This window comes from Onychomys torridus, chromosome 1 (assembly GCF_903995425.1).
Source record: "Onychomys torridus chromosome 1, mOncTor1.1, whole genome shotgun sequence".
Taxonomy (NCBI): Eukaryota; Metazoa; Chordata; class Mammalia; order Rodentia; family Cricetidae; genus Onychomys; species Onychomys torridus.
The window spans coordinates 125,957,946-125,981,581 of NC_050443.1; the positions used below are offsets into that span (position 1 = coordinate 125,957,946).

The 23,636-nt window shown below is 44.0% G+C and overlaps 1 protein-coding gene across 4 annotated transcripts in view; it reads left to right on the plus strand.

Moving 5' to 3' along the window:
* Positions 1–23,636, plus strand: part of Majin (membrane anchored junction protein) — a 33,530-nt gene that overhangs the window by 4,316 nt on the left and 5,578 nt on the right. For 3 of the 4 annotated variants that reach the window (XM_036205246.1, XM_036205239.1, XM_036205255.1), the window contains exons 2-8: positions 6,243–6,360; positions 11,269–11,314; positions 16,996–17,071; positions 17,522–17,647; positions 18,707–18,738; positions 19,475–19,569; positions 21,220–21,283. In XM_036205246.1, coding sequence (XP_036061139.1) covers positions 6,260–6,360; positions 11,269–11,314; positions 16,996–17,071; positions 17,522–17,647; positions 18,707–18,738; positions 19,475–19,569; positions 21,220–21,283 — 540 coding nt within the window. In that variant the 5' untranslated portion in view covers positions 6,243–6,259. The remainder of the gene's footprint in view (positions 1–6,242; positions 6,361–11,268; positions 11,315–16,995; positions 17,072–17,521; positions 17,648–18,706; positions 18,739–19,474; positions 19,570–21,219; positions 21,284–23,636) is intronic. The other variant, XM_036205264.1, reaches the window with a different exon arrangement.

A 23,636-nucleotide genomic window follows, 5' to 3' on the forward strand; every position in this document is an offset into this window, starting at 1 on the left:
ATGCTAATAGACAGGTTGGTCTTCACGTCATAGGCCACAATGGTGGGTGGCAGAAGGCAGCAGAAACAGATGATCCTTACATACATACATATACAGGAAAAGACACAGCAGCAGCTGGGTTCGGGTAGGAGAGGCCGAGGCCCCTGGAAGGGAGCTCATATGTGACCCTTCCAGGTTTCAGCACCAGAGTTGTAAAATGAAGTCATGACTGCTCAAGGTATGGCTGAGGGGAAGTTTTAATTGTAGATATAAGGAGAAAACAACCAGAGTAGGAAGAGAAAGTAGTAGACAAGACCAGTAGACTGAATCGGCCGTGAGAGGGGAGAGGACCCTGGGGCTCAAGAGGACCAAGAGAGGGCGTGGCTAAAATGGCAGGATTATACAGGAATGAGAAGCTGGAAAAGGAAGCCCATGAGCTGGAGACGATTAGTGTGAGGGGCAGGGTGAGAAGAGCTGGGAGGAGCCAGGATGCCAGCATGCTCTGTGTGCTAATAGGCCCCACAGTTAGCTGTTTGTTCAGTTTCTTTTGGACCTGACATTGGGCGGGACAGAGATGAGAAAAGGCTGTTTTCCAGAATAGGAACGCAGTCTATTGAGCAGAGCTAGTTTCCATTGGCTTCCAGTATGGCTATGGGAGATGTGGAAGATACATACGCTCAGGTACAATGAGGAATTTAAGAGTTTGACTCCTTCTGCTTTGTTGAGTTGTCTATCAAAACCTTTTAATTTCATTTTCAGGGTAGCTTTGCAACTATTAAGTTTACCTTTTCCTGCTAAACAAAACCAAATCTGGCACAGCTCTAAAGGCAAACTCTTACCACACAGAGGCCAATTTTAAAGGTTATGTTTACTAGAAAGAGTGGGGATAAACAGGTAAAAGAACAGAATGATCTCAATGATTCCAAGAATCTAGACTAGATCATCAGTCTCTTCCTGTCCTTTTTTCTTGAGACAGGATCTTACTATGTAGACCAGGCTGCTCTGGAGCTCACAGAGATCCACCTACCTCTGCCTCTAGAGAGTTAGGATTCAAGGCATGTACCACCACCGTGCAATTTAACACTGTTTTTTGTTTTGTTTTTCTAGACACAGTTTCTCTGTGTAGTCCTGGCTGTCCTGGAACTTGCTTTGTAGACCAGGCTGGCCTCAAACTCACAGAGATCTGCCTGCCTATGCCTCCTGAGTTCTGGGATTAAAAAGACTTCTTTACTGACTATCCAGTGTTAAAGACTACATTTAACATGTGCTTTCTTTCAGTAGTCTTCATGATTAGTCTACAAGTGGAGGAAACAAAGTTTTCTTTGAAAATGGATTTTTGTTTTGTTGAGACAAGGTCTCTCTATGTAGCCCTGGCTATCCTGGAACTCACTATGTAGACCAGGCTAGTTGGTATCAAACTCATAGAGATCATCTTGCCTCTGTTGAGATTAAAGATATATATCACTCACCATGCCCAGCTCTTGAATATACATCTTTTTTTTTTTTTTTGCTTTTGTTTTTGTTTTTCGAGAGGGTTTCTCTGTGTAGCTTTGCGCCTGTCCTGGAACTCACTTTGTAGCTCAGGCTGGCCTCGAACTCACAGAGGTTCGTCTGGCTCTGCCTCCCAAGTGCTGAGATTAAAGGTGTTGGACCATCACCGCCCAGCTTGAATATACATCTTGAAGAGAAATATATTTTAACTCTTCATACCCCAAATTAGAATTTTTATAATCACTAATCAGAAAAGTTTATATTTTGGCTTGATGTATTTGAACCCAGAATGAGTTTGCCTAGAGTTATCTGAGTCAAGAGAGTGCCCAGAGATATAGTTTAATAAAATGACTAAATGATGATAGCTGTGGTGGAAATTTTGTGGACTAAAGGAATTATAATCTTAGCAATCTGGTCTAGACCTGCTTCCATACGGCACTATGTGAGCCTGAAAAGCATTTCCTCCTTTGGTGAAGTGGCTTCCCTCCAATGCCCTCTGAAATTACATACTCTGAACATAAGTGTCCTGTCTGTGAATCTCTAGTTCAGTTGTTCTCAACCTTCCTAATTCTGTGACTCTTTAATACAGTTCCTCATGTTGTGCTGACCCCCAACATAAAATTATTTTCATTGCTGTTGCATAATTGAAATTTTACTACTGTTATTCATCATAATGTAAGTATCTGATATGCAGCTCCTATGGAATGAATGGTTGTTCTACTCCCAGAGGAGTCATGGCCCACAGTTGAGAACCACTGCTCTAGTTGAAAATACAGGCTTTCAGAGATTCTGACTCTACTTCACCAATAATGGGAAGATCTCTTGAGACTACCAAGGACTTGGAAAGAGAAGGAGAAAGTGGTCATATGCCCTTGAGCTCAGTCCTGAAAGCTGGGTTTGTAACCTGGTCTGGAGGCAGAAAGGCAGAGATTGATAAAGGAAAACTCCAAATGTCCTGTTCTGGCTTCCACATTACACACACAGGAGCACCTACCCACACAGTCATGTGTGCACCATACACACATGCACAAAAAAAAAATCCATCATTAATAGCTGATGCTTATATAACATCTTGGGGTTTATGAGGTGGCTATTTATAACAGTATTTCATTTATTCCTGCAATTCCAGGAGTAGGTAGAATCATTGTTGTATCTGCTGTAGAAACTAAGAAATGAAGAGGCTGAGCTACTTCTCAGGGCCTAATGATTTCTATGAAGCAGAAGTCAAATGTTCCAGCGCTGAGAGGCCCAGGCAGGAGGATTTTGAATTCCAGGCCAGCCTGGGCTACATAGTGAGACCCTGTTTGGGAAAAGAAACAACAACAACAAAAAACGCTTCAAGCTGTGGTCTCCTAATCTCGTCTCTATGTCTTTTCCACGGTGCCATACTTCCTGTAACTTCTTTGTTTCCTTCTGTCATGACTTGTCACCCACAAATGGGTCGAGAGTCCAACCTCTATTTTATAAGGTCCCATCAACCTAATAGTAGTTACTGGGACCTAGTGTCACCATGACGACAGTAGTCAAAGTTGGGAAGTAACCCTGTGAAATCCTCGAGCCACTACTGCCATCTGGTTGTTTGGGAGTATGCTGTCTACTCTATTTTCAAATGAGGTAATTAGTGTGTGGTGTCTGTATCTGAAGCAGGCAGCCAGCAACTAATAGGAACAGGCCTCAGCTAGAAGAGAGTTGTTTTTGTTTTCTCAGCTAGCCAGCTGTGGTACAGGACATGGCGTTTCCTCTTGGGGTAGTCATCTTTCTTTTGCTCAGGCGCCCCAGGTTATGCGGAGGTCACTGCATCTACAACTCTGAAGAACTGAGTTTCTGTGGCAGCAACCAAAGCCTCACCAGGTGGGCCCCCTACCTCCTTAGAAAATCATCTGGAGCCTAAACTGATCACCTTTACCTTGGATTCCTGCCATGCCTTGGGCAAGGGACAGCCACCACTTTTTCCTCAGGATATGCATAGCATTTCCTCTCTGGTAACTTCGCACTTGGCAACAATTGCTTTTCATTTTTGACTGAAATTCTAGTCTAAATAGTCCCTGCTCCAACCACCTCTCATTCCAGCCGGGATCAGACACTGGGGTATCTCCTTACTGTCAGCTCAGACTTGAACTTTGGAAATTTCAGGAAATTCCATTTCTTTGGCACATAGCTTTTATAATCCTGTCGTACAAGATTCTCTGCTGCTGAATAGAAATGGTGTAAGATAATATAGAGGAAAAACAATGAAAATAGTATAGAATGTGTGTAATCCCAGCACTCTGGGATACTGAGGCAGGAGGATTGTTGTGAATGAGACAAGTCTGGACTACATTAGCCACATTAATGAGCTCAAGGCTTTGCTGGGATGCATATAGAAACCTTGTTTCAAATAACCAAAAAAGAAAATAAGAAAAAAAAAAAAACTTACATGAATGTTTATATGATATTTTACTATTTACAAAACGATTTTATGCTTATTATCTTGGTTTCTTCCTCTTTATAACTAGAAGTTGAGCTAACAGAATGGTTGATGGACATGTACTCCTTCAATGGTGCTTCAGTTCCTAGTCAGTCAAGTTTATACTACTTGTTGCATAGGCTTGTGACAACTGAGATAAATGCATATGAAGCTTTTAGGATAGGGTTTGCAAAAGTAGTTTTTTATTGGTCACTGTGACAAACTCTATAGCCCCAACTATTCAGAAGGCTGAGGCAAGAAGACCACTTGAGCTCAGTAGCTCTGGGCCTGTACTGGTTGGTTTTGTGTGTCAATTTGACACAAACTATAGAGTCACCAGAGAAAGGAGCCTTAGCTGAGGCATTTTCTTATTTAGTGACCAATGGAGGAGGACCCAGCCCATGGTGGGTGGGGCTATATCCCTAGACTCTTGGTCCTGGGTTCTATAAGAAGGTAAGCTGAGCAAGCCATGGGAAGCCAGGCAGTAAGCAGCTCCCCTCCATGACCTCTGCATCAGCTCTTGCCTCTAGGATCTGCCCTAGTTGAGTTCCTGTCCTGACTTCCTTCAGTGATGAACAGCAACGCTGAAGTGTAAGCCTAAACTGTTCCTTCACGATTTGCTTTTTGGTTATGGTATTTTGTTGAAGCAATAGAAACCCTAACTAAGACAGGGCCAGACTGGGTAACATAGGAAGACCCATCTTCAAAACAGAACAAAATACAACAACAAAAACCCTATTGTTCCAGCCCTTGGGAGTTAGAGGACTGAGGATCACTTCAAGGTCATCCTCAGGAATATAGGGTGTTCAAGGCCAGCCTGAACTACATAGGACCCTGCGTTCAAAAAGCAAAAATAACTGTTGTTACTGTGTAAGAAAACTAAGGATCAAGCTTGAGGCTGGAGGATTGCCATGAATTTGAAGACAGCCTAGGCTACATTGTTCCAGGCCAGCCTGGGTTACAAAGTAAGAACCTGTCTGAAATTTTTGTATTAAAGAGGGAAAGGAGCTGGGCTGCCTTTAATCCCAGCACTCAAGAGGCAGAGCCAGGCAGAGCCAGCCTGGACTACAGAGTGAGTTCCAGGAAAAGCACAAAGCTACACAGAGAAACCCCGTCTCGAAAAACAAACAAACAAAAAATTTTAATTACAAAAATTTAAAAAAATAAAATAAAAAGGGAAAGGAAAGATGGAGAGGGGAGGAGAGACTGACATGCAGAAATCAAGTAGGGACTTTAGGGCTGAGATTCAAACCAAGATTCTCTTTTGTGCCTGTTCTGTTTATTACGTCTCAGTTGCTTCTAAAATCGATGTCCGAGAGTTGAATATAAGGAAACTTTGAGCCTTGGAAACTGTGGGCCTACTTATTATTTAAAGTTCTGCATGTAAAGGCCAAGGGACTGCAGCGTTTGTATCTCTACTTTAAAAAGAAGGGAGGCACAGAAAAGCAAGCCCTAGTAATTTAGCGAATCAGTGTCCTTGATTTTGTCTCTGAGCTTGTGCCAAGTGTGACCTGTCTTGGTTTGCTTTTTATTGGTGCCGTAAGTCTCCATGACCAAAAGCACCTTGGATGAAGGGGTCTGTTTGGCTTAGAGGTTACAGTCCATTATCAGGGAAAGCCAAGGCAGGAACTGAAGCAGAGACCACGCAGGACTGGTCTGTCAAATTGCTTCCCTGGCTTGCTCAAGTCTGCTTCTCCCACATAAGCCAGGACCACCAGCAGAGGGATGGCACTTCCCACAGTGGGCTGGGTCCTCCCACATCAGTCATTAATCAAGACAATACCTCACAGACTTGCCCACAGGCCAATCTGATGGAAGCATTTCCTCAGTTGAGGTTCCCTCTTCTAGATGATTCTAGGTTATGCCAAGCTAACAAAGCAAACAAACAAAAAACCAAAATAAAAAGCACAACTAACCAGCACAGTCATAAAATACAAACTTGAATGTTGTCTCTTTGCCTTTATATAGATGTGGGTCCAACACACCATTTATTTTCACTGACTAGGTGGGAAAAGGGTCCAGGTAATCAACAGCAGTGCTGAGTAAGCCTGAGTACTGTGTTGAACATTTACCCTTTAAGAGATGCTGCAGATTGACAGGCTTCCTTTTCTATATTTAATGAGCTGTCTTTTGAGACAGGGTTTCTCTGTAGCTTTGGAGACTGTTCTGGACCTTGCTCTGTAGACCAGGCTGGCCTTGAATTTATAGATATCTGCCTGCCTCTGCCTCCCAAATCCTGGGATTAAAGGCTTGTGCTGCTGCCGCCACCGCCAGGCTCATCTTTTGCTTTTTATTGATTAATATTTCTGCTTTTTTTTTTTTTTAGGCTTCTATCAAGAAACAATGAGTTTAAAACCGTTCACCTACCCTTTTCCAGAGACAAGGTTCCTTCATGCGGGACCCAGTGTGTATAAGTTCAAAATCAGATACGGCGACAGTATCAGGTAATTTGAAAGGTAGGAAGATAGCTCATGCTAGCCCAGGCAAGTGCATTCCTCCAGGTCATCATGCCTTCGCCTGACTCAGTCTAGGGCAGTGAGTGCAGGAGCACCTGGTCAGGCTTTCCCAGGTGCTTAGTATTCATTATATTTGTTATCGATATACTTTCCTAAAGTAGGGACAGTATGCCTTTGAGAAGATATTTCTCAGGACTTTTTCAGCTTGGCCTTGTCTCAAAACAACCATGAATCAATCAATCAATTGTAAATAGGTCTGGAGAAATTACTTGTTAGTTAAGAGCACTGACTTCTCTTCCACATTCGGGTTCTGTTTCCCAAACCTATGTGGTGACCTCTTCTGTAACCTTCATTCCAGTGGGTCTGACGGCCTGCTAGCCTAGCCTCCACAGGTACCGCATGCATGTGGTTCACAGACATACATACATACAGGCCAAACGCCCATATGCATAAGATAAAAATAGGGCCTGGAGAGATGACTCAGCAGCCGAGTAGGTATTACTCTCCCAAAGGACGCGAATAAGATCTCCAGAACCCAGCCAGTGGTGGCGCATGCCTTCAGTCCCAGCACTCAGGACTGGCAGATCTCTGATTTTGAGGCCAGCCTGGTCTACAGAGCAAGTTCCAGGACATCCAGGGCTACACAGAGAGACCCTGTCTTAAAAAAACAAAACAAAGCAAACAAAGATTCCCAGAACCCAAGTCAGGTGTCTTACAAGTGCCTGTGACGCTGGGCGGTGGTGGCGCACACCTTTAATCCCAGCACTCGGGAGGCAGAGGCAGGCAGATCTCCGTGAGTTTGAGGCCAGCCTGGGCTACCAAGTGAGTTCCAGGAAAGGCGCAAAGCGACACAGAGAAACCCTGTCTCCAAAAACCAAAAAAAACAAAAAGAGCAAGTGCCTGTGACTACAGCACTGGGGGTATGGCGCCTCTTATCTCTGGGGCACCCGCACACTTCTATACACTCACACAGACACAAATGTGTGTACATTATTAATAAATCAATCTTTCAGAGGATGGTGGACTTCTATGAGTTCGAGGCCAGCCTGGCCTGTGGAACCAGTTCCTTGCTATCCAAGGCTACATTAGTGAAACCCTGTCTCAAAAATTAATAAAATAATAATGATTATTTATTAAGTAAAAAGCCAAAACACAACAACAAAAGTCAGAACACCCACTCTTACCACTTTTACTCAACCTTACACTGGGGTTCTAGCCAGAGCACTTAGACCAGAACAAGTATACAAGTAGCAGAGAAGCAAAGCTTCCTTGATGTGAAGACAGTGTGACGTTATTCATAGAGAACCCTAAAGAACACACAGGTGCATACATGTACATGTACACACCGAAATTATTAAATAAAAGTAAAAAATTAAAAGAAAAACAATTCCCTTTAAAATAATGTCAAAAACATCAAAGTACCTCATAATAAAGTATTCTTTAAGAATTATAAATTATTGCTAAAAGAGATTAAAATCTTATTTGGCTGAAAATGTAGCTCAGTAGTAGAATCCTTCCCTCACATACAACACTGGGCTTAGTGCCCAGCACCAAGAAATAAAAGACTCAGTATTTTGTGTTCACAGCTTAGAAGGCATGTCATTAAATGGTGACACTGGCCAAATAACCTACATATCTAGAGTCATTTCAGTCACAATGCAAGTGACATTTTATTCAGAAATGGAAAAGGATACCCTAAAATTCATATCAAATTTCAAAGAATGCCGGGCAGCAGTGGCACATGCCTTTAACTCTATCACTCAGGAGGCAGAGCCAGGTGGATCTCTGTGAGTTCAAGGCCAGCCTGGTCTGCAGATGAGATCCAGGACAGGCTCCAAAACTACACAGAGAAACCCTGTCTTGAAAAAACAAAACACAACAAAAGCTGGAGAGATGGCTCAGAGGTTAAGAGCACTGGCTGCTCTTCCTGAGGTCTTGAGTTCAAGTCCCAGCACACATGGTGGCTCACAACCATCTGTAATGAGATCTGGTGCCATCTTCTGGCATGTAGACATACATGCAGGCAGAACACTGTATACATAATAAATAAATAAAATCTGGGGTTGGGGATTTAGCTCAGTGGTAGAGCGCTTGCCTAGCAAGCACAAGGCCCTGGGTTTGATCCTCAGCTCTGACAAAAAGATAAAAATAAAAAAATAAATAAAAAAAATCTTTTTTAAAAAAATGGGACTGGAGAGATGGCTCAGAGGTTATTAAGAGCACTGACTACTCTTCCAGAGATCCTGAGTTCAATTCCCAGCAACCACATGGTGGCTCATGACCATCTATAATGAGATCTGGTGCCCTCTTCTGTGTACATAATAAATAAATCTTAAACAGGTCTTGCTGTGTAGCCCTGGCTCCAAACCTATGGTCCTCTTGTTTAGCCCCTGGATGCTGGAATCAAAAGTATACACCACCATACTCAGGTTTTTATGTTTTTGTTTTCTTTTTTTTTTTTTTTTTTTGGTTTTTTAAGACAGGGTTTCTCTGTGTAGCTTTGCGCCTTTCCTGGGAACTCACTTGGTAGCCCAGGCTGGCCTCAAACTCACAGAGATCTGCCTGGCTCTGCCTCCCGAGTGCTGGGATTAAAGGCGTGCACCACCACTGCCCAGCTGTTTTTGTTTTCTTAAGATTTATTAGCTGGGGGGCTGGAGAGATGGCTCAGTGGTTAAGAGCACTGGCTGCTTCTTCCACAGGACCCAGGTTCAATTCCCAGCACCCCATGGCAGATCACAACTGTCTGAAACTCCAATTTCAGGGGATCCAACACCCTCACAGAGACATACATGAAGGCAAAACACCAATGCACATAAAATAAAAATAAATGTTTAAAAAAAGATTAGCCAGGTGGTGGTGGTGCACACCTTTGATCCAGCACTCAGGAGGCAGAGGCAGGTGGATCTCTGAATTCTGAGTTCGAAGCCAGCCTGGTCTACAAAGAAAGTTCCAGGACAGCCAGTACTGTTACAGAGAGGAACCCTGTCTTGGGGCGGGGGATATAGATAATTTTTTCAAAATTCTCTCTCAAAAGCCCAAAACTCAGCATTGACAACAAATATTGCCAGTTGTTTTCCTTGATTTGACATGCTTGCTTTGTTCATTCTTGAGAAAATGTTAACCTCACAGAGCTGAAGAACAGACGGTTTGTTTATCAGCTAGTTATTTAAGTAAAACACTGTTGCATGAAAACAGCAGCTTATTCTGTTTGCAACTTAAAGTGTCACACGTGTTCTTTTCCTCAGTGCTTCTTGTTTTGCTACGTCCTGTATCAGGATTCCCTAGAGGAGCAGAACTCAGGGAATGAAGGAAGCTGTATACATATGCATACATACATATATATGTATATACACATACATACACACATACACACACATGCACACACACATGCATACACACATACATACACATGCATACATACACATGCATACATACACACACATGCATACATACACACATACATACACACACATACACACACACACACACACACACACATATATATATATATATATATATATATATATATATATATATATGAAGGGAATTTATTAAAATGGCTTACAGGCTGTGGTCCAGCTAGTCCAACAATGGCCGTCTCCCAATGGAAGGTGTCCTACTGGAAGAATCCAGTAGGTGTCCGTCCCTGAGGCTGGCTGTCTCCACTGGTCTTCCGTACATACCTGACTCTTGAAGTGGACTCTAATGCCAGTGAAGGAATGGACTTGACACCAAGAATGAGAGGGAGCAGGTGGAGAACAAGCGCCCTTCTTCCATGTCCTTTCTATAGGCGGCCAGCAGAAGGTGTGGCCCAGACTGAAGTGGGTCTTCCCACCTCAGAAGACCTGGATTAAAAGTGGGTCTTCTCACTTCAAATGATTTAATTAAGAAAATTCCTCACAGTTTTACCCACTCACTTGGGTTTTGATTATTTCCACATGTAGTCAAGCTGACAGCCAAGAATAGCCATCACACATCCCTTAAAAGAAACAGTAATGGGAGATTAGAGAGATGGCACAGTGGTTAAGAGCATTGTGTTCTACCATAGCACCAGCACCCCAATCAACTGTAACTGAGATCTAAGGAGATACTATGCCCTCTTCCCATATGTGGGTGCTTCACACATGTGAAGCATAGATATACTTGTAGGCAAAACAGCGATGCACATAAAGTAAAAAATAGGGAGTAAATGTAAGTTAAACATTTTCAAGATACAGTGAAGTCCAGTGTGATGGTATATTTCTTAAATCCCAGCACTCGGGAGGCAGAAACAGGTGGATCTCTGAGTTTGAGGCCAGCCTGGTCTACAGAGTGAGTTCGTGGATAGCCAGAGCCATACAATGGGACCCTGTCTTAGGGAAAAAGAAAGAGTATCTCCTGAAATCTCATAAAAACTTACGTTTCTATTTATCAGTTAAAACAATTTTTTTGAGACAGGGTTTCTTGCAGCCCAGGGCAACCTCACTCACTGTGTAGTCGAGCCTAGTCTTAAAGTCCTGACCCATCTGCCTCCGCCTCTCAGGTACTGGGATTACAGGCATGTGCCACTGTGCTTGGCAGTTCAAATAAATTTAAATAGCAGGCTTAAAGTGTGCCTCAGTGGTGGAACATTTGCACTGGATTTACAAAGCCCTAGGTTTAATGCTCTGAGCCCCTCCAATTTAGTAGACTTTTTAGAAATGCTCTGGAGAATTATTAACCTTTGCATCAGGAATATAAGGTCTTGGAAGTTTAACAGAGAAGCCTGGGGGTGGGGAGACAGATACTGCCCAAACCACACCGTGTAAGGTGAGCACAGGCTCAGCCAGGCTGTAATGTATCTGGTTTCTTTAGCGCCACAGAGCAGATGCTGGACACGGCTGGCTGTCTTATGGTACCTATCTGTTTACCTTTTAGAGGAGAAGAAATAGAGGACAAGGAAGTCATCATCCAGGAGCTGGAGGTAGGAAAAAAATCAGACAACTTCTGAAGCAATTATTTACTCCTCAAACCAAGGAAGAAGCTATACCCAGACTTCTATTATTTCCCTTAAATTGAGTCACAAACACCACCTGGTAAATTGGTATCTCGGTGCAAAGAAGCCACTGTTTCCAGGAAATGTCAAAGCCGTATCCTTTCTCAAGTCTCACTAAAGTATGAGCGCCTTTGAGACTGGTTGTTGTTTGTTTCCACGAGTGTTCCCAGACAGGGCAGCTCTGTTGTGGCAGTTGGCACAGAGCAGCTTCCGGAGGACTGCTGCCTTCCAGGGCTCTGGGAATGCCATGATCCCAACCACCACCTGGTGTTTGACGTTCAGGAAACTGGGCAGTAAATACACTGACAAGTGGCTGTGTCTTCATTTTAATGGGAAGCATTTGCATTGCTTTGTTCCAAGTTCATGTCCATTCCTTTTCTGCACAGCTCTGCTTGTTAGAGATTTCCAGAAAGAAGACTGAGCAGGGATACAGCTTTGTAAACTGGTCAAAGTATTGGGTCAGCAGTTGTATTTCTGGGGACCTGGTCCTGTGTCCTAGTCTGTCCCTTCACCTGTCAAATAAGGTTAACTTGTTTCTAGGATTATAGTACGGATTTCAAATAGATGTGTCCAGTACCTGCCACACATCCAGGCTAGAAAACATTTGCATACATTTATGTGCATATTAAAGTTTGGAAGCTGCTTTTTTGTTTGTTTTTGTTTTGGTTTAATTTTGGACACACGGTCTCACTATATATTACTGCCTGGCCTGGAACTTGTGTAGACCAAGCTGGCTTTGAACTTTCAGAGAGCCTTCTGCCTCTGCCTCTGCCTCCCAAGTGCTGGGATTACAAGCATGAGCTTCCACTGTTGGTCCTTTGCATGCATTTGTGGGTGAGTGCATGTGTGTTATTTTTTGCAGCAAGGTCTCATATATCCCAGGCTGGCCTATGGATCTGAGGATATCCTTGAACTCATGGTCCTCCTGCCTGTGTATATCACCCTGGGTGCGTTATAGGTATATATCTTATACACTGCTAGGGACTGAACCTAGGACTTCATGTATACTAAGTAATGACTCTACCATCTATGTTGCATCCCCAACTCTTTTTTAAAATTTTTATTTATTTATTTTATGTATATGGGTACTTTGCCTATGTGTATATCTGTGTACCACATGTGTGTCAGGTGTCGGAAGGGACCAAAAGAGGGCGTTGGATCCATTGAGACTAGAATTAGAGATGGTTGTGAGTCACCATATAGGTGTTGGGAATTGAACCCTGTTCCTCTGGAAGAACCTCTCAACCATCTCTCCAGCTCACTTTCTTGGTTTTTGAGACAGAATCTTATTTGGTAGTAGCCCTTGCTAGACTGCTACTTGTCATGAAGCCCAGAAATAACCTGGAACTAATGGCAATTCTCCTGATTCAGCTTTCCAAGTGCTGGAGTTAAAAGTATGCACTTTTATGCCCAGCTGCAAAGCTTTTTGTTGTTTTTGTTTTCTTTTTGTTTTCAATACAGGGTTTCTCTGTGTAACAGTCCTAGCTTTCTTGGATCTCACTCTGTAGCCCAGGCTAGCCTCAAACTCACAGAGATCTGCCTACCTCTGCCTCCCGAGTGCTGGGATTAAAGGTGTGCGCTACCACTGCCAGTGAAAAGCATTTTTTAAAAAAATTTTTGAGATAAGATCTCACTATGAAGCCTAGGTTGGCCCTGAATTCATAATCCTCTTTCTGCTGTAGCCTCCCAAATGCTGTGATTATATGCCACTAAATCTAACAGCAAAATAGTTTTTATATGTTTTCTTTTATTTTTACAAATTTTATTTATTTATTTTATGTGTGTGAATGTTTTGCCTGCATGCATGTCTCTGTAACACCCATGTGCTCAGTGCTTGCAGAGGCAGAAGAGGGTATTAGATCCCTTAGAACTAGAGTTACAGATTGTGAACAGCCATGTGGGTGCTGGAAATCAAACCAGGTCCTCTAGAACAGCCCATGCTCCTTGCCACTGAGCCATCTCTCCAGCCCTACATGTTCTCTTTCATTCCTTATTAGTTTTAGGGACAAATATCATTCTCTTTTATTCCTTTAGAAAATATTAACTGGAGCTGGGTGGCAGCACACACCTTTAATCTTAGCACTCAGGAGGCAGAGGCAGGCAGATGGATCTCTGAATTCGAGGCTAGCCTGGGCTACAGAGTGAGTTCTAGGAAATGTGCCAAAGCTACACAGAGAAACCCTGTCTCAAAAAGAAAGAAAGAGCTCAGTGGTAGAGCGCTTGCCTAGCAAGTGCAAGGCCCTGGGTTCGATCCTCAGCTCAAAAAATAAAAAATAAAAAGAGAGAGAGAAAAAGAAAGGAAGGAAGGAAGGAAATATTAACTGAGAATTAGTGTAGCCTAATGATTCAAAATGTCAGCTCTAGAGGCTGAAAAAGTACCTATCACAAAAGCATGAGGACCTGAATTCAGATCCTCAGCATCCATAAAAGCTGAGGTCAGCACTCTGTGACCCCAGTGCCAGGAAGGCAGAGACGCTGGATCCCTACTGCTCATAGACTGGCTAGCCTCACCAAATCAATGAGTTCCAGCTTCAGTGAGGGACCCTGTGTCTAAAACTAAGAGGAGAGATGGAGGAAGACACTCAGGACCAACTCTGGGGTTCTATATGTGTGCACAAGTGCATGTGGACACGTGCACATAACCACAGAACACATGTATATGCCAAAGAAACTTGCCACCCTAAAGGATGTTAGCTACTATTATAAGCAATACACCATGTTAGTATAGCAGATACAAGAATAAATGATATTTTCTGTTTCCTGAGGCCCAAACTTGAGGAGAACCATACTTACAAAAGTGAAATTATCGGGTTGGGGATTTAGCTCAGTGGTAGAGCGCATGCCTAGCAAGCACAAGGCCCTGGGTTCGATCCTCAGCTCTAAAAAAAAAAAAAAAAAAAGTGAAATTATGCCTGGTGGTGGTGGTACACGCCTTTAATCCCAGCAGTTGGAAAGCAGAGACAGGCGGATCTCTGAGTTTACGGCCAGCGTGGCCTACAAAGCAAGTTCCAGGACAGCCAGGATTACATGGAGAAATCCTATCTTGAACCCCTCCCCACCTAAAAAAAGGAAAATTACAAAAGTTGGGACTTAAAATCAGATTTTTTTCCATAGAAAAAGAATGGTTGCTGGGTGGTGGTAGCACATGCTTTTAATTCCAGCACTTGGGAGACAGAGGCAGTCGGATCTCTGAGTTCCAAAACAAAACAAAACAAGAATGGTCTTGGGAAAGGGATCTAGTTCAGTGGGGAGAACACAAGACAACAAGGCCTACCTTCAGTCACAATATCCCCCCCTCCTGGGAAAAGCCGTAGAAGTTTGTTGTTGTTTTCGAGACAGGGTTTCCCTGTGTGGCCCCGTGTGGCCCCGTGTGGCCCCGTGTGGCCCCGTGTGGCCCCGTGTGGCCCTGGCTATCCTGCCTGCCTCTGCCTCCCAAGTGCTGAGATTAAAGTGTGTGTCACCACCATCTGGCCATAGAAAATGTCTTTTAAAAAAACATGTATTTCGTGTGTATGTGTGTGGGCACTACAATTCACACATGGAGGTCAGCGGACAACTTGTCGGAGTTGGTGTTCTCCTACCATATGGGTATCAGGGATTAAACTTGGGTTCTCAAACCTAGTGACAGGAAGTCTCTCTACTGAGCCAGCCTGTGGTCCAAGCAGTCATTTATCAAAATATTTAGACTAAGGAGCATAGATTAATCACGGACTGTAAGACAAATTGCTAAACGGTCTTATTAATAAAAAACCTGGAGCCAGATATTGGGGTGCATAAATAAAATATTACCACATTTCCCGTTTTTTGTTTAAAATAAAAAAATTATAGCTAATATAAGAAACGTTATATACAATAAATACAATAACTATATACAATTTATACAGGCATTAAATGCACCAACAATATCTAGTCCATTTGCTCTTGACAAATTCAGTGAAAATATTCCATTATCTATCCTATTTTGGTGTGGGACCAGATGTAAGACGAATTGCTAACAGTCTTATTAATAAACCCTGCCCCTCCCGGCTCATTAGGCTCTTGTAGGGGCTTGGGGTGGGGTTAGGTGGGAGGGGACAGTAAGGAAAAGACTGGAAGTCAGGGAGAGGGAGGACCTGTGCTATACGTTGCTGTAAATAAAGATATTTGGTCAGTCTCCACTTAAAAAATAAAAATTAAATAAATAAATAAATAAATAAATAAATAAATAAATAAATAAATAACCTGGTCAGGTGGTGGTGGCGGCGGCTCACGCCTGTAATCCCAGCACTCGGGAGGAGGCAGAGGCAAGTGGATCTCTGTGAGTTCGAGGCCAGCCTGGTCTACAGAGCTAGTCCAGGACAGGCTCCAAAAGCTACAGAGAAACACTGTCTCAAAAAACCAAAACAAAAAACAAAAACAAAAAAACACCTGGGGGTTGGGGATTTAGCTCAGCGGTAGAGCGCTTGCCTAACAAGCGCAAGGCGTCCTGGGTTGGATCCTCAGCTCTGAAAACAAAACCAAACCTAGAGCCAGATATTGAGGTGCACAAATAAAATATCACCACAACGGACTAATCAATTACTAGTTTAAAGCAAAGTCTCAAGAAATGGCTCAGCGGTTAAGAGCACTGACTGCTTTCCCAGAGGACCTGGATTCAATTCCCAGCACCCACATGGCAGCTCACAACTGCCTGTAACTTCAGTTCTAGGGGATCTGACACCCTCGCATGGACATACATGAAGGCAAAACACTAATGAACATAAAATAAAAATAAATTTTGAAAAAGTTTAAAGCAAGACTTTTTGACCTGAGCAAAAGCAAAATACCTATATATCAATAACTATTGTGAGTACCTGGTGCCCATGGAGGCCAGAAGAGGTGGTTGATCCCCTGGAACTGGAGTTACAGATGGTTGTGAGCCACTGTGTATGTGGCTTCTGGGAACTGATCTGGGTCCTGTGGAAGAGCAGTCAGTGCTCCTAACCACCGAGCCATCTCTCCAGACCCAACAGTTTTTGTTTGTTTCTTTCTTTTAAGACCACAGTCAGCCAGGTGGTGGTGTCGCACGCCTTTAATCCCAGCACTCGGGAGGCAGAGGCAGGTGGATCTCTGTGAGATCAAGGCCAGCCTGATCTACAAAGCAAGTTTCAGGAAAGGCGCAAAGCTACATAGAGAAACCCTGTCTCGAAAAACAAAAAACAAAAAAAGACCACAATCAACCTCTTAACATTTTTTTAATTAAAAAATAATATAAATCTGGGCATAGTGGCTGATCTCTATAGTGGTAGATCTCTGTGAGTTCAGGGCCAGCCTTGTCTACATAGTGAGTTATAGGCGAGGGGTACACAGACCCTGCCTCAAAAAAAAAAAAAAGAAAGAAAGAAAGAAAAATAAGCAACAATAAACAGAACATAGTGTTTAAAAAAGTGAAAGTTTTAAATGGAAATATTAGCTGAGCTTCAACAATATTAAAATAATTTTTAAGGGGTTGGGGATTTAGCTCAGTGGTAGAGCACTCGCCTAGCAAGCGCAAGGCCCTGGGTTCGATCCCCAGCTCAAAATAATAATAATAATAATAACAACAACAACAATAATAATAATAATAATAATAATTTTTAAATATCTTTCAGGATTCTATCCGTGCAGTCTTGGCAAACATGGACAACCTGCAGCCCTTTGTTACCAAACACTTCATTGTATTTCCCTGTATCCTTTCTTTCCTGGTCTTATTTTCCCCAGAAAAGTGAAGTTTGGTGTTTAAGATAGGCCTGTCTCATGTAGCCCAGGCTGGCCTTGCAATCATTATGTAAGCGCCTGGTCCTACCTCCACCTCCCAAGTGCTAGCTTGCAAGTGGAGCCCTGTAAAGCAGCATGCCTGAGAGCTGGACTTTTGAGGTAGGTAGCCATGGCTGTCTGCTGCTCAGGATGACGTCCAGGGTAGCATGGAAGTCACAGTAATCCTCTTGCCTCAGCTCCTGGGTGTTGTGATTGTAGGCCTGCAGCAGAACATCCGGCTTTTACTAGCTGCTCGTGAGCTACAAGTCACACTGCAGATCCCGGAGGAAGCAGTGAGACCAAAGGCAGTCGAAGGGCAGGTAGAGAAAGGAAGCGAGACTTTCCCGGTCTCCCTCCTCATTTCCTTAGCACCATCCTCAGATAAAAGCAAGTGGGAGAGAGTTTCCCACCTGAAATTTAAACAGGAAGAAGTCATCTTGACCCCATACCCATTTGTTTTCACTCTGTATGTAGAAATGAAATGGTTTACTGGAAATCTGCCTTCAGGTCAGTAGAGTGATGGGGGGTGGGGGGCAGAACAGAAAATAGGCCGAGTAGGAACTGAGTACCATGTAGCTGGTTACCCAACTGGGTTCTGACTGCACAGGACAGCTCTGGAGCGTTTCTTCTGAGCTTGGCTCAGTACCCTGTGGCTTAGGCATTATGATAACTTGTTTAATCTCCCCGTGACTCCTTTGTGAAATAATGAAGAGACACTAATTTCAGGGGTTGTATGTTTAAGTGTTGGTGGGTGGGAATACATACTTTGGCTGGAGAGTTATTTATTACTCAGTGAAAGAGCCTATGCAAACACTTTGCTTTTGTTTGTGAGACAGGATCTCACTATGTAGCCCTGGCTGTCCTGGTGCTCACTATATGAACTAGGCTGGCCTCAAACTCACAGTGATCCACTGCTTCTGCCTCCTGAGTGCGGGGATTAAAAGCCATGCTGGGCCTTCTCTTATATCTTAACATTATCTTCCAGTTATTAATCTCCAAAGGATGTGGTTATTTTTACTAAAAGACAAATAAATATCTGCTGGTTTGATTTGAAAAGTACAACAGAAGGCTGGAGGGATGGTTCAGTGGGTGATCATGTTTGCTATGCAAGTACAAGGGCCTGGTTTTCAATCCCCCTTGCCCATGGCCACATGTACCTATAACTCTGACCTTGGCGGTGTTGGTAGAGACAGGAAGACCCTGGGAGCTCACTGCTGGCCAGCCTAGTTGAAATGTTGAGTTTCTGATTCAGTGAGAGATACTGCCTCAAGGGATTAGATGGGAAACAACTGAGGATACCCATGGCATGTAGTAAAATGCATCCTCTCTTGAAGGGCATACTGATAAGTATAGTGAGAGTCAAATCCACTTCAGCTTAGAGGTGACAATTGTTCTGGAGCAGGGTGGGACAGAAGCTCAAAGACATTATGTAGGGAAAGTGGAATTGGGCAGAAGAGGAAAGGGCCCAGAGAGAAGTTGTATGTCAATCCAGTTCCCAGAAATAAAGTTCAGAAGCCCAGGTAAGACAGTCTCAACCCATTATGTTGTTCAAATCTCCCATTGCAGGGAAACCAACAGATGATAGTCCTCTTGAGTTGGTAAGTTTGTTCTTTCTTTCTTTGGGGGTGGGGGTTGTTTTTGTTTTGTTTGTTTGTTTCTTTTTTTTTCTTTTTTGTATATGGAGCTGAGGATTGAACCCAGGGCCTTGCGCTTGCTAGGCAAGTGCTCTACCACTGAGCTAAATCCCCAACCCCTGTTTGTTTTTTTCAAGACAGGGTTTCTCTGTAGCTTTGGAGGCTGTCCTGGAACTCGCTTTGTAGACCAGGCTGGCCTCGAACTCACAGAGATCCACCTGCCTCTGCCTCCCGAGTGCTGGGATTACAGGCATGCGCTACCACCGCCTGGCATGTTTTTGTTTTTCAAGATAAATTCTCTATGTAACAGCTCTAGCTGTCCTGGAACTCACTGTAGACTCACAGAGATCCACCTACCTCTGCCTCTTGAGTCCTGGGATTAAAGTCGCGCTTCCCCACGCCCAGCTCGTTTAATTTTTCTATATAAAATGAAAGTTGCCTTTCTTGCCTCAAAAGTGCTGCTCTGGTCTCTTCTGCCTTTGCCTCTCAGTCGCTGCTCATGTCCCATCACAACTCCCTGTAAGTAGGAGACCGTGTGTCTCCCTTTGTCTAGATTCCAGAGGTGAGGTCTCTGCCAGAATATCTTCTGAAGTGGAGGTATTACAAGCTGTCTTTGGTAGGCAGTGCTCTGTGCTGGGCCCTTCTAAACTGTGAGCCACTCTGGAAAAGGTGGGTTCCCAGGAGTCCAGTTTCCTCCCAGCAGGTCCTAGCTGAGAAGAAAGCAGAAGAAGCCATGGTGCGGAAACGAAGACTCATGGAGGAGCCCAGCTCCCCTGGCAGGCCAGGACCACACAGGTCAGTGGTGGGGAGAGGCTTTGCCACCTATTGCTGCTTGATGATTTTGCCCTTGGGCAGTTCTTGATTTGGAGGTTCTTCAGTACCTTGCTCACCCCAGGGGTAAACTGAGCAAAGGGAATACGTTGAAATTTTCTTTTTAATTTGATCAGTCTCTCAGCAAAGTAAGACTGTTCTGTTCAGTAAGATGGAGGCTGAACTGGAGTGTAGCTAGGTGGAGTGCTCACCTAGCAAGTGTGAAGCCCTAGCATCAAAAAAGAAGGCTGGTGGTGGCTGCACACGCCTTTAATCCCTGCTCTCGGGAGGCAGAGGCAGGGGGACCTGGGGGGGGGGGGGGGGGGGGGGGGAGAAAAACAAAGGCCAAGAGGAAACACAGATCAGTAGATCTGAGCTGAACAGTCAGTGAACACATATGGTATTACATTGTAGAAGGCACAAAACTTAGGAAGTCCCAGAATATGATACAAAATGGAAGGACACTGAAGAGATAGTGTGGTTGGTAAAATGTTTGCCATGCAAGCATGAGGGCCTGACTGTAATCCCCAGAACTCATGGGGGCTGCCAGGCATGGTGGCACAGGGTTATAACTGCGGTGCTGGAGAGATGTGGGCAAGTGGCTGGCCAACCTAGCCTACCAGGCAAGCTCCAGGCCAGTAAGAGACTGTCTCAAAGAGACAAGTGAACAGTACTTGGGAAACAGCACTGAGCTTGTCCTTTGCCCTCCACACAGGTGTGCATGAGTGTGCATTCACACCCTTAGACATACATGAACATGCAGAATGAAAACTTTGAAAGAATGAAAACAAATAAAATAGAACTCTGTTTTATCCCATGAGAACAGAGTAAAATGTAAATGTGTGCAAGACACTGTACACGCTGTGGTACACATTTGTAAATTCAGCCTGCAGGAGGCAAAGGCAATAGAATCACTCACTGCAAGAGGCCAGCCAGGGATACTAGTGAGATCTTGTCTTAAAAGACAATGTAGTGTGCATGAATTGTTAGAGGGAATGCTGAGCATATCACAACATGTTGAAGTTGCTGTTGTAGGCTACTTGTATCCTTTTGATTCTCTGTCATAGGAAGAATTAGTCAATGAGACAATTTACATTCCTGAGCATCCCAGAGAGGCCACCTGGAATAATCTAAGATGGGGTTTGCTTCCCAGCCCAAGGTGCCTTTATGCCAAGGCCTCCTAGGACCTGAGTGCCCCTTAGACATATAAGCAGTGAAGACAGACTATGAAGGGGCTGACCCTGTGATTTCTGAGTGAACGTGTCAGTGACAAGCCATGTGGAATGTGAGCATATTTGAGGTATAAGACTCAGGTTTATTTTATTTAACTGATTTTCCCACAGAGATGAGGCCCCAAATCTCCCCTGGGTTTTGACGCACAACTGAACATTTCATAGTCCAGTACCTCTGCCAGTCACATTTTGTTTCTCAAACATGCCCTTAAATGTCTCCAGTTGGAATTCTATTGTGAATTAAAACAACCAAAGAAATTTTTGCCACACAATTCTCCCTGCCAGCCAGGAGTAGTATAAAAATAACCAGCTTGCTGAAATATTCATCTGGACTACATTTGCTTGAATGTGGCAATGTCGCCATAGCCAATGACATTTCCTGGGCTTTCCTCCCCCACTTCAGGGCCAAGATAGAGACTTCTAGTGAAGCTTTAAGCAATCAGAAGCCCCAGAAGGAAACCAAGAGGGTAAGCATTGAGATGGAAGCTTTGAGGCTCTTGCTGGCTCCTTCTTTGTTAAAGGCCAGGGTTCCTGTTACACGCTCAGCTTGGTCCTTGCTACAGACTGAATTGACCGAACTCATTCTTGGGTTTCACTTTCTGTAGAGGGACATCCAGCTATTCTATGCTTGTCACAGTCTATCCCTAAAGTGGTTGTATAATGCGCACACCCATGGGTTCTCTCTCATGTTGAGAGTCTTCTCAACTTAAAAACTGCTTGTGTTCTGTATTTAAAATATGCCTGTATTGAATGGGTACGAAATCCAATGTAGAATCCTTATTGTGGAAAATTTTTGCCTTAGTCTGCACTGGAGTCTGAGTCTGGGTGTGTCCAGTTTTAGCAAATGAGGTGGGCATGTATCAGCACCAGAAGTTGGTAAGGAGTAGTCAGTAGCACATGCTGTAACTCCAGCTCTCGGGCCAAGGCAGTGAGGTGGCTGCAAGTTTGAGGCCAGCCTGACTACACTGTAAGTTTCAGGCCAGACAGGTCTGTGGAGTGAGACATTGTCTGAAAAAACTAGACAAGGAAGAAATAATGTAGGAGCTGGGCGTGGGGAGGAGTGCTGTGAAGTGACGCCTTCCAGGCGTGACTAGTCATTCAGAAGCTCGCAGCAGCAGTGGCTATCTGAATAAAACCTGTACAAGATCTAGCCAGGTATCTCCCTTCTCGGATGGGAAAGGGCACATGAAGCTCAGCCCCTCACTGGGGTGCTGGCTCTTTGTGAACTGCTGAGGAAAGGATAATCATCTTATCCAGGAGTGTAGCCACTGGTAAGCTGTCCATGATCCCACAAATCCTAACCCTGTATGCATACAAGAAGCCTGTGAAGGTGTGGGTTCTAAGAGAGAGCCATGGCAGCAGGGGGCAGGGGGAGATGTGCTGGGAAGAAGGGCTGCAGAGTGAGGAGGGGCAAGGAGAGTGGAGGGGGAGTAAGGGTGATCTAAATACTTTATTTTACATGCATGGGACTGTGAAAGAATACATTTTAAATTGTTTTACAAAAAATGGAGGAAGCTGGACATGGTGGCACATGCCTTTAATCTCAGCACTTAGGAGTCAGAGGCAGGTTCTGAATTCCCTTGAGTTCACGGTCCTCCTGGTCTACACAGAGAGTTCCAGGCCAGACCCAGTCTTAAAGAATTATTTACTTATTGTCTATACACAGTGTTCTGCTTGCTTGTATGTACCTGAATACCAGAAGAGTGCACCAGGTCTCATTACACATGGTTGTGAGCCACCATGTGGTTGCTGGGAATCGAACTCAGGACCTCTGGAAGAGCAGCCATTGTTCCTAACCTCCGAGCCATCTCTCCAGCCCCAGACCCAGTCTTTAAAGAAATAAACAAAGGGATTGAGAGATGTCTCAGCCCTTGGGAGCACTTGCTGCTCTTGCAGAGGACCTGAATTCAGTTCCAATATCCATGTTGGCCAGCTCACCACTGCCTGGAACTCTAGCTCCAGGAGATCCAACACCATCTTCTGGCCTCTGTGGGCACCTTCACTATGTATACACACATGTAAGTAAATACACTTTAATCAAAAACAAAACAAAGAGCCGGTGAGATGGCTCCTTTGGTAAAGGCCCTGCTGCCAAGTCCGATGACTGGATTTCTATCCCGAGGACACACATGGAGGAAGGAAGAACTTACTCACACAAGGTGCTCTGACTTCTGTGTACCTGACATGACACAAGCACACCCTCGTGCACCGCACACTCACGTCTACATAAATAAAAATTGTAAAGATAGTTAAGCCAGGGCATGATTGCCAATGCCTTTAATTCTAGCACTGGTGAAGTAGAGGCAAGCAGATCACTGAGTTCAAGACCAGCCAGGGCTACATAGACTCTGCTCCTACTCCTCCCGCAAAATAAAGTAATTAAAAGGGCTAGAGAGGTGGGTTAAGATCATATACTGCTCTTTATAGGTCCCGATTCGATTCCCAGCATTCAGGTCAGGCATCACCCAACTGTCTGTAACTCCAGCTCCCAAGGGATCTTTCCTATCCACAGAGGTCTCTGTCTTCTGTGGGTACTGCACTCACATGTATATGTTCACACACATACATGTAATTTAAAATAAAATAAATCCATTAAAATGTAAAAACAACAACAATAAAAAAAAAAAGAGCTGGGGTTGGGGATTTAGCTCAGTGGTAGGGCTAAGCAAGCGCAGGGCCCTGGGTTCGATCCTTAGCTCTGTAAAAAAAAAAAGAACAAAGCAAAGTACAGCACTCGGGAGGCAGAGGCAGGTGGGTCTCGGTGAGTTCAAGGACAGCCTGGTCTACAGAGTGAGTTCCTGGTCTACAGAGCTATACAGA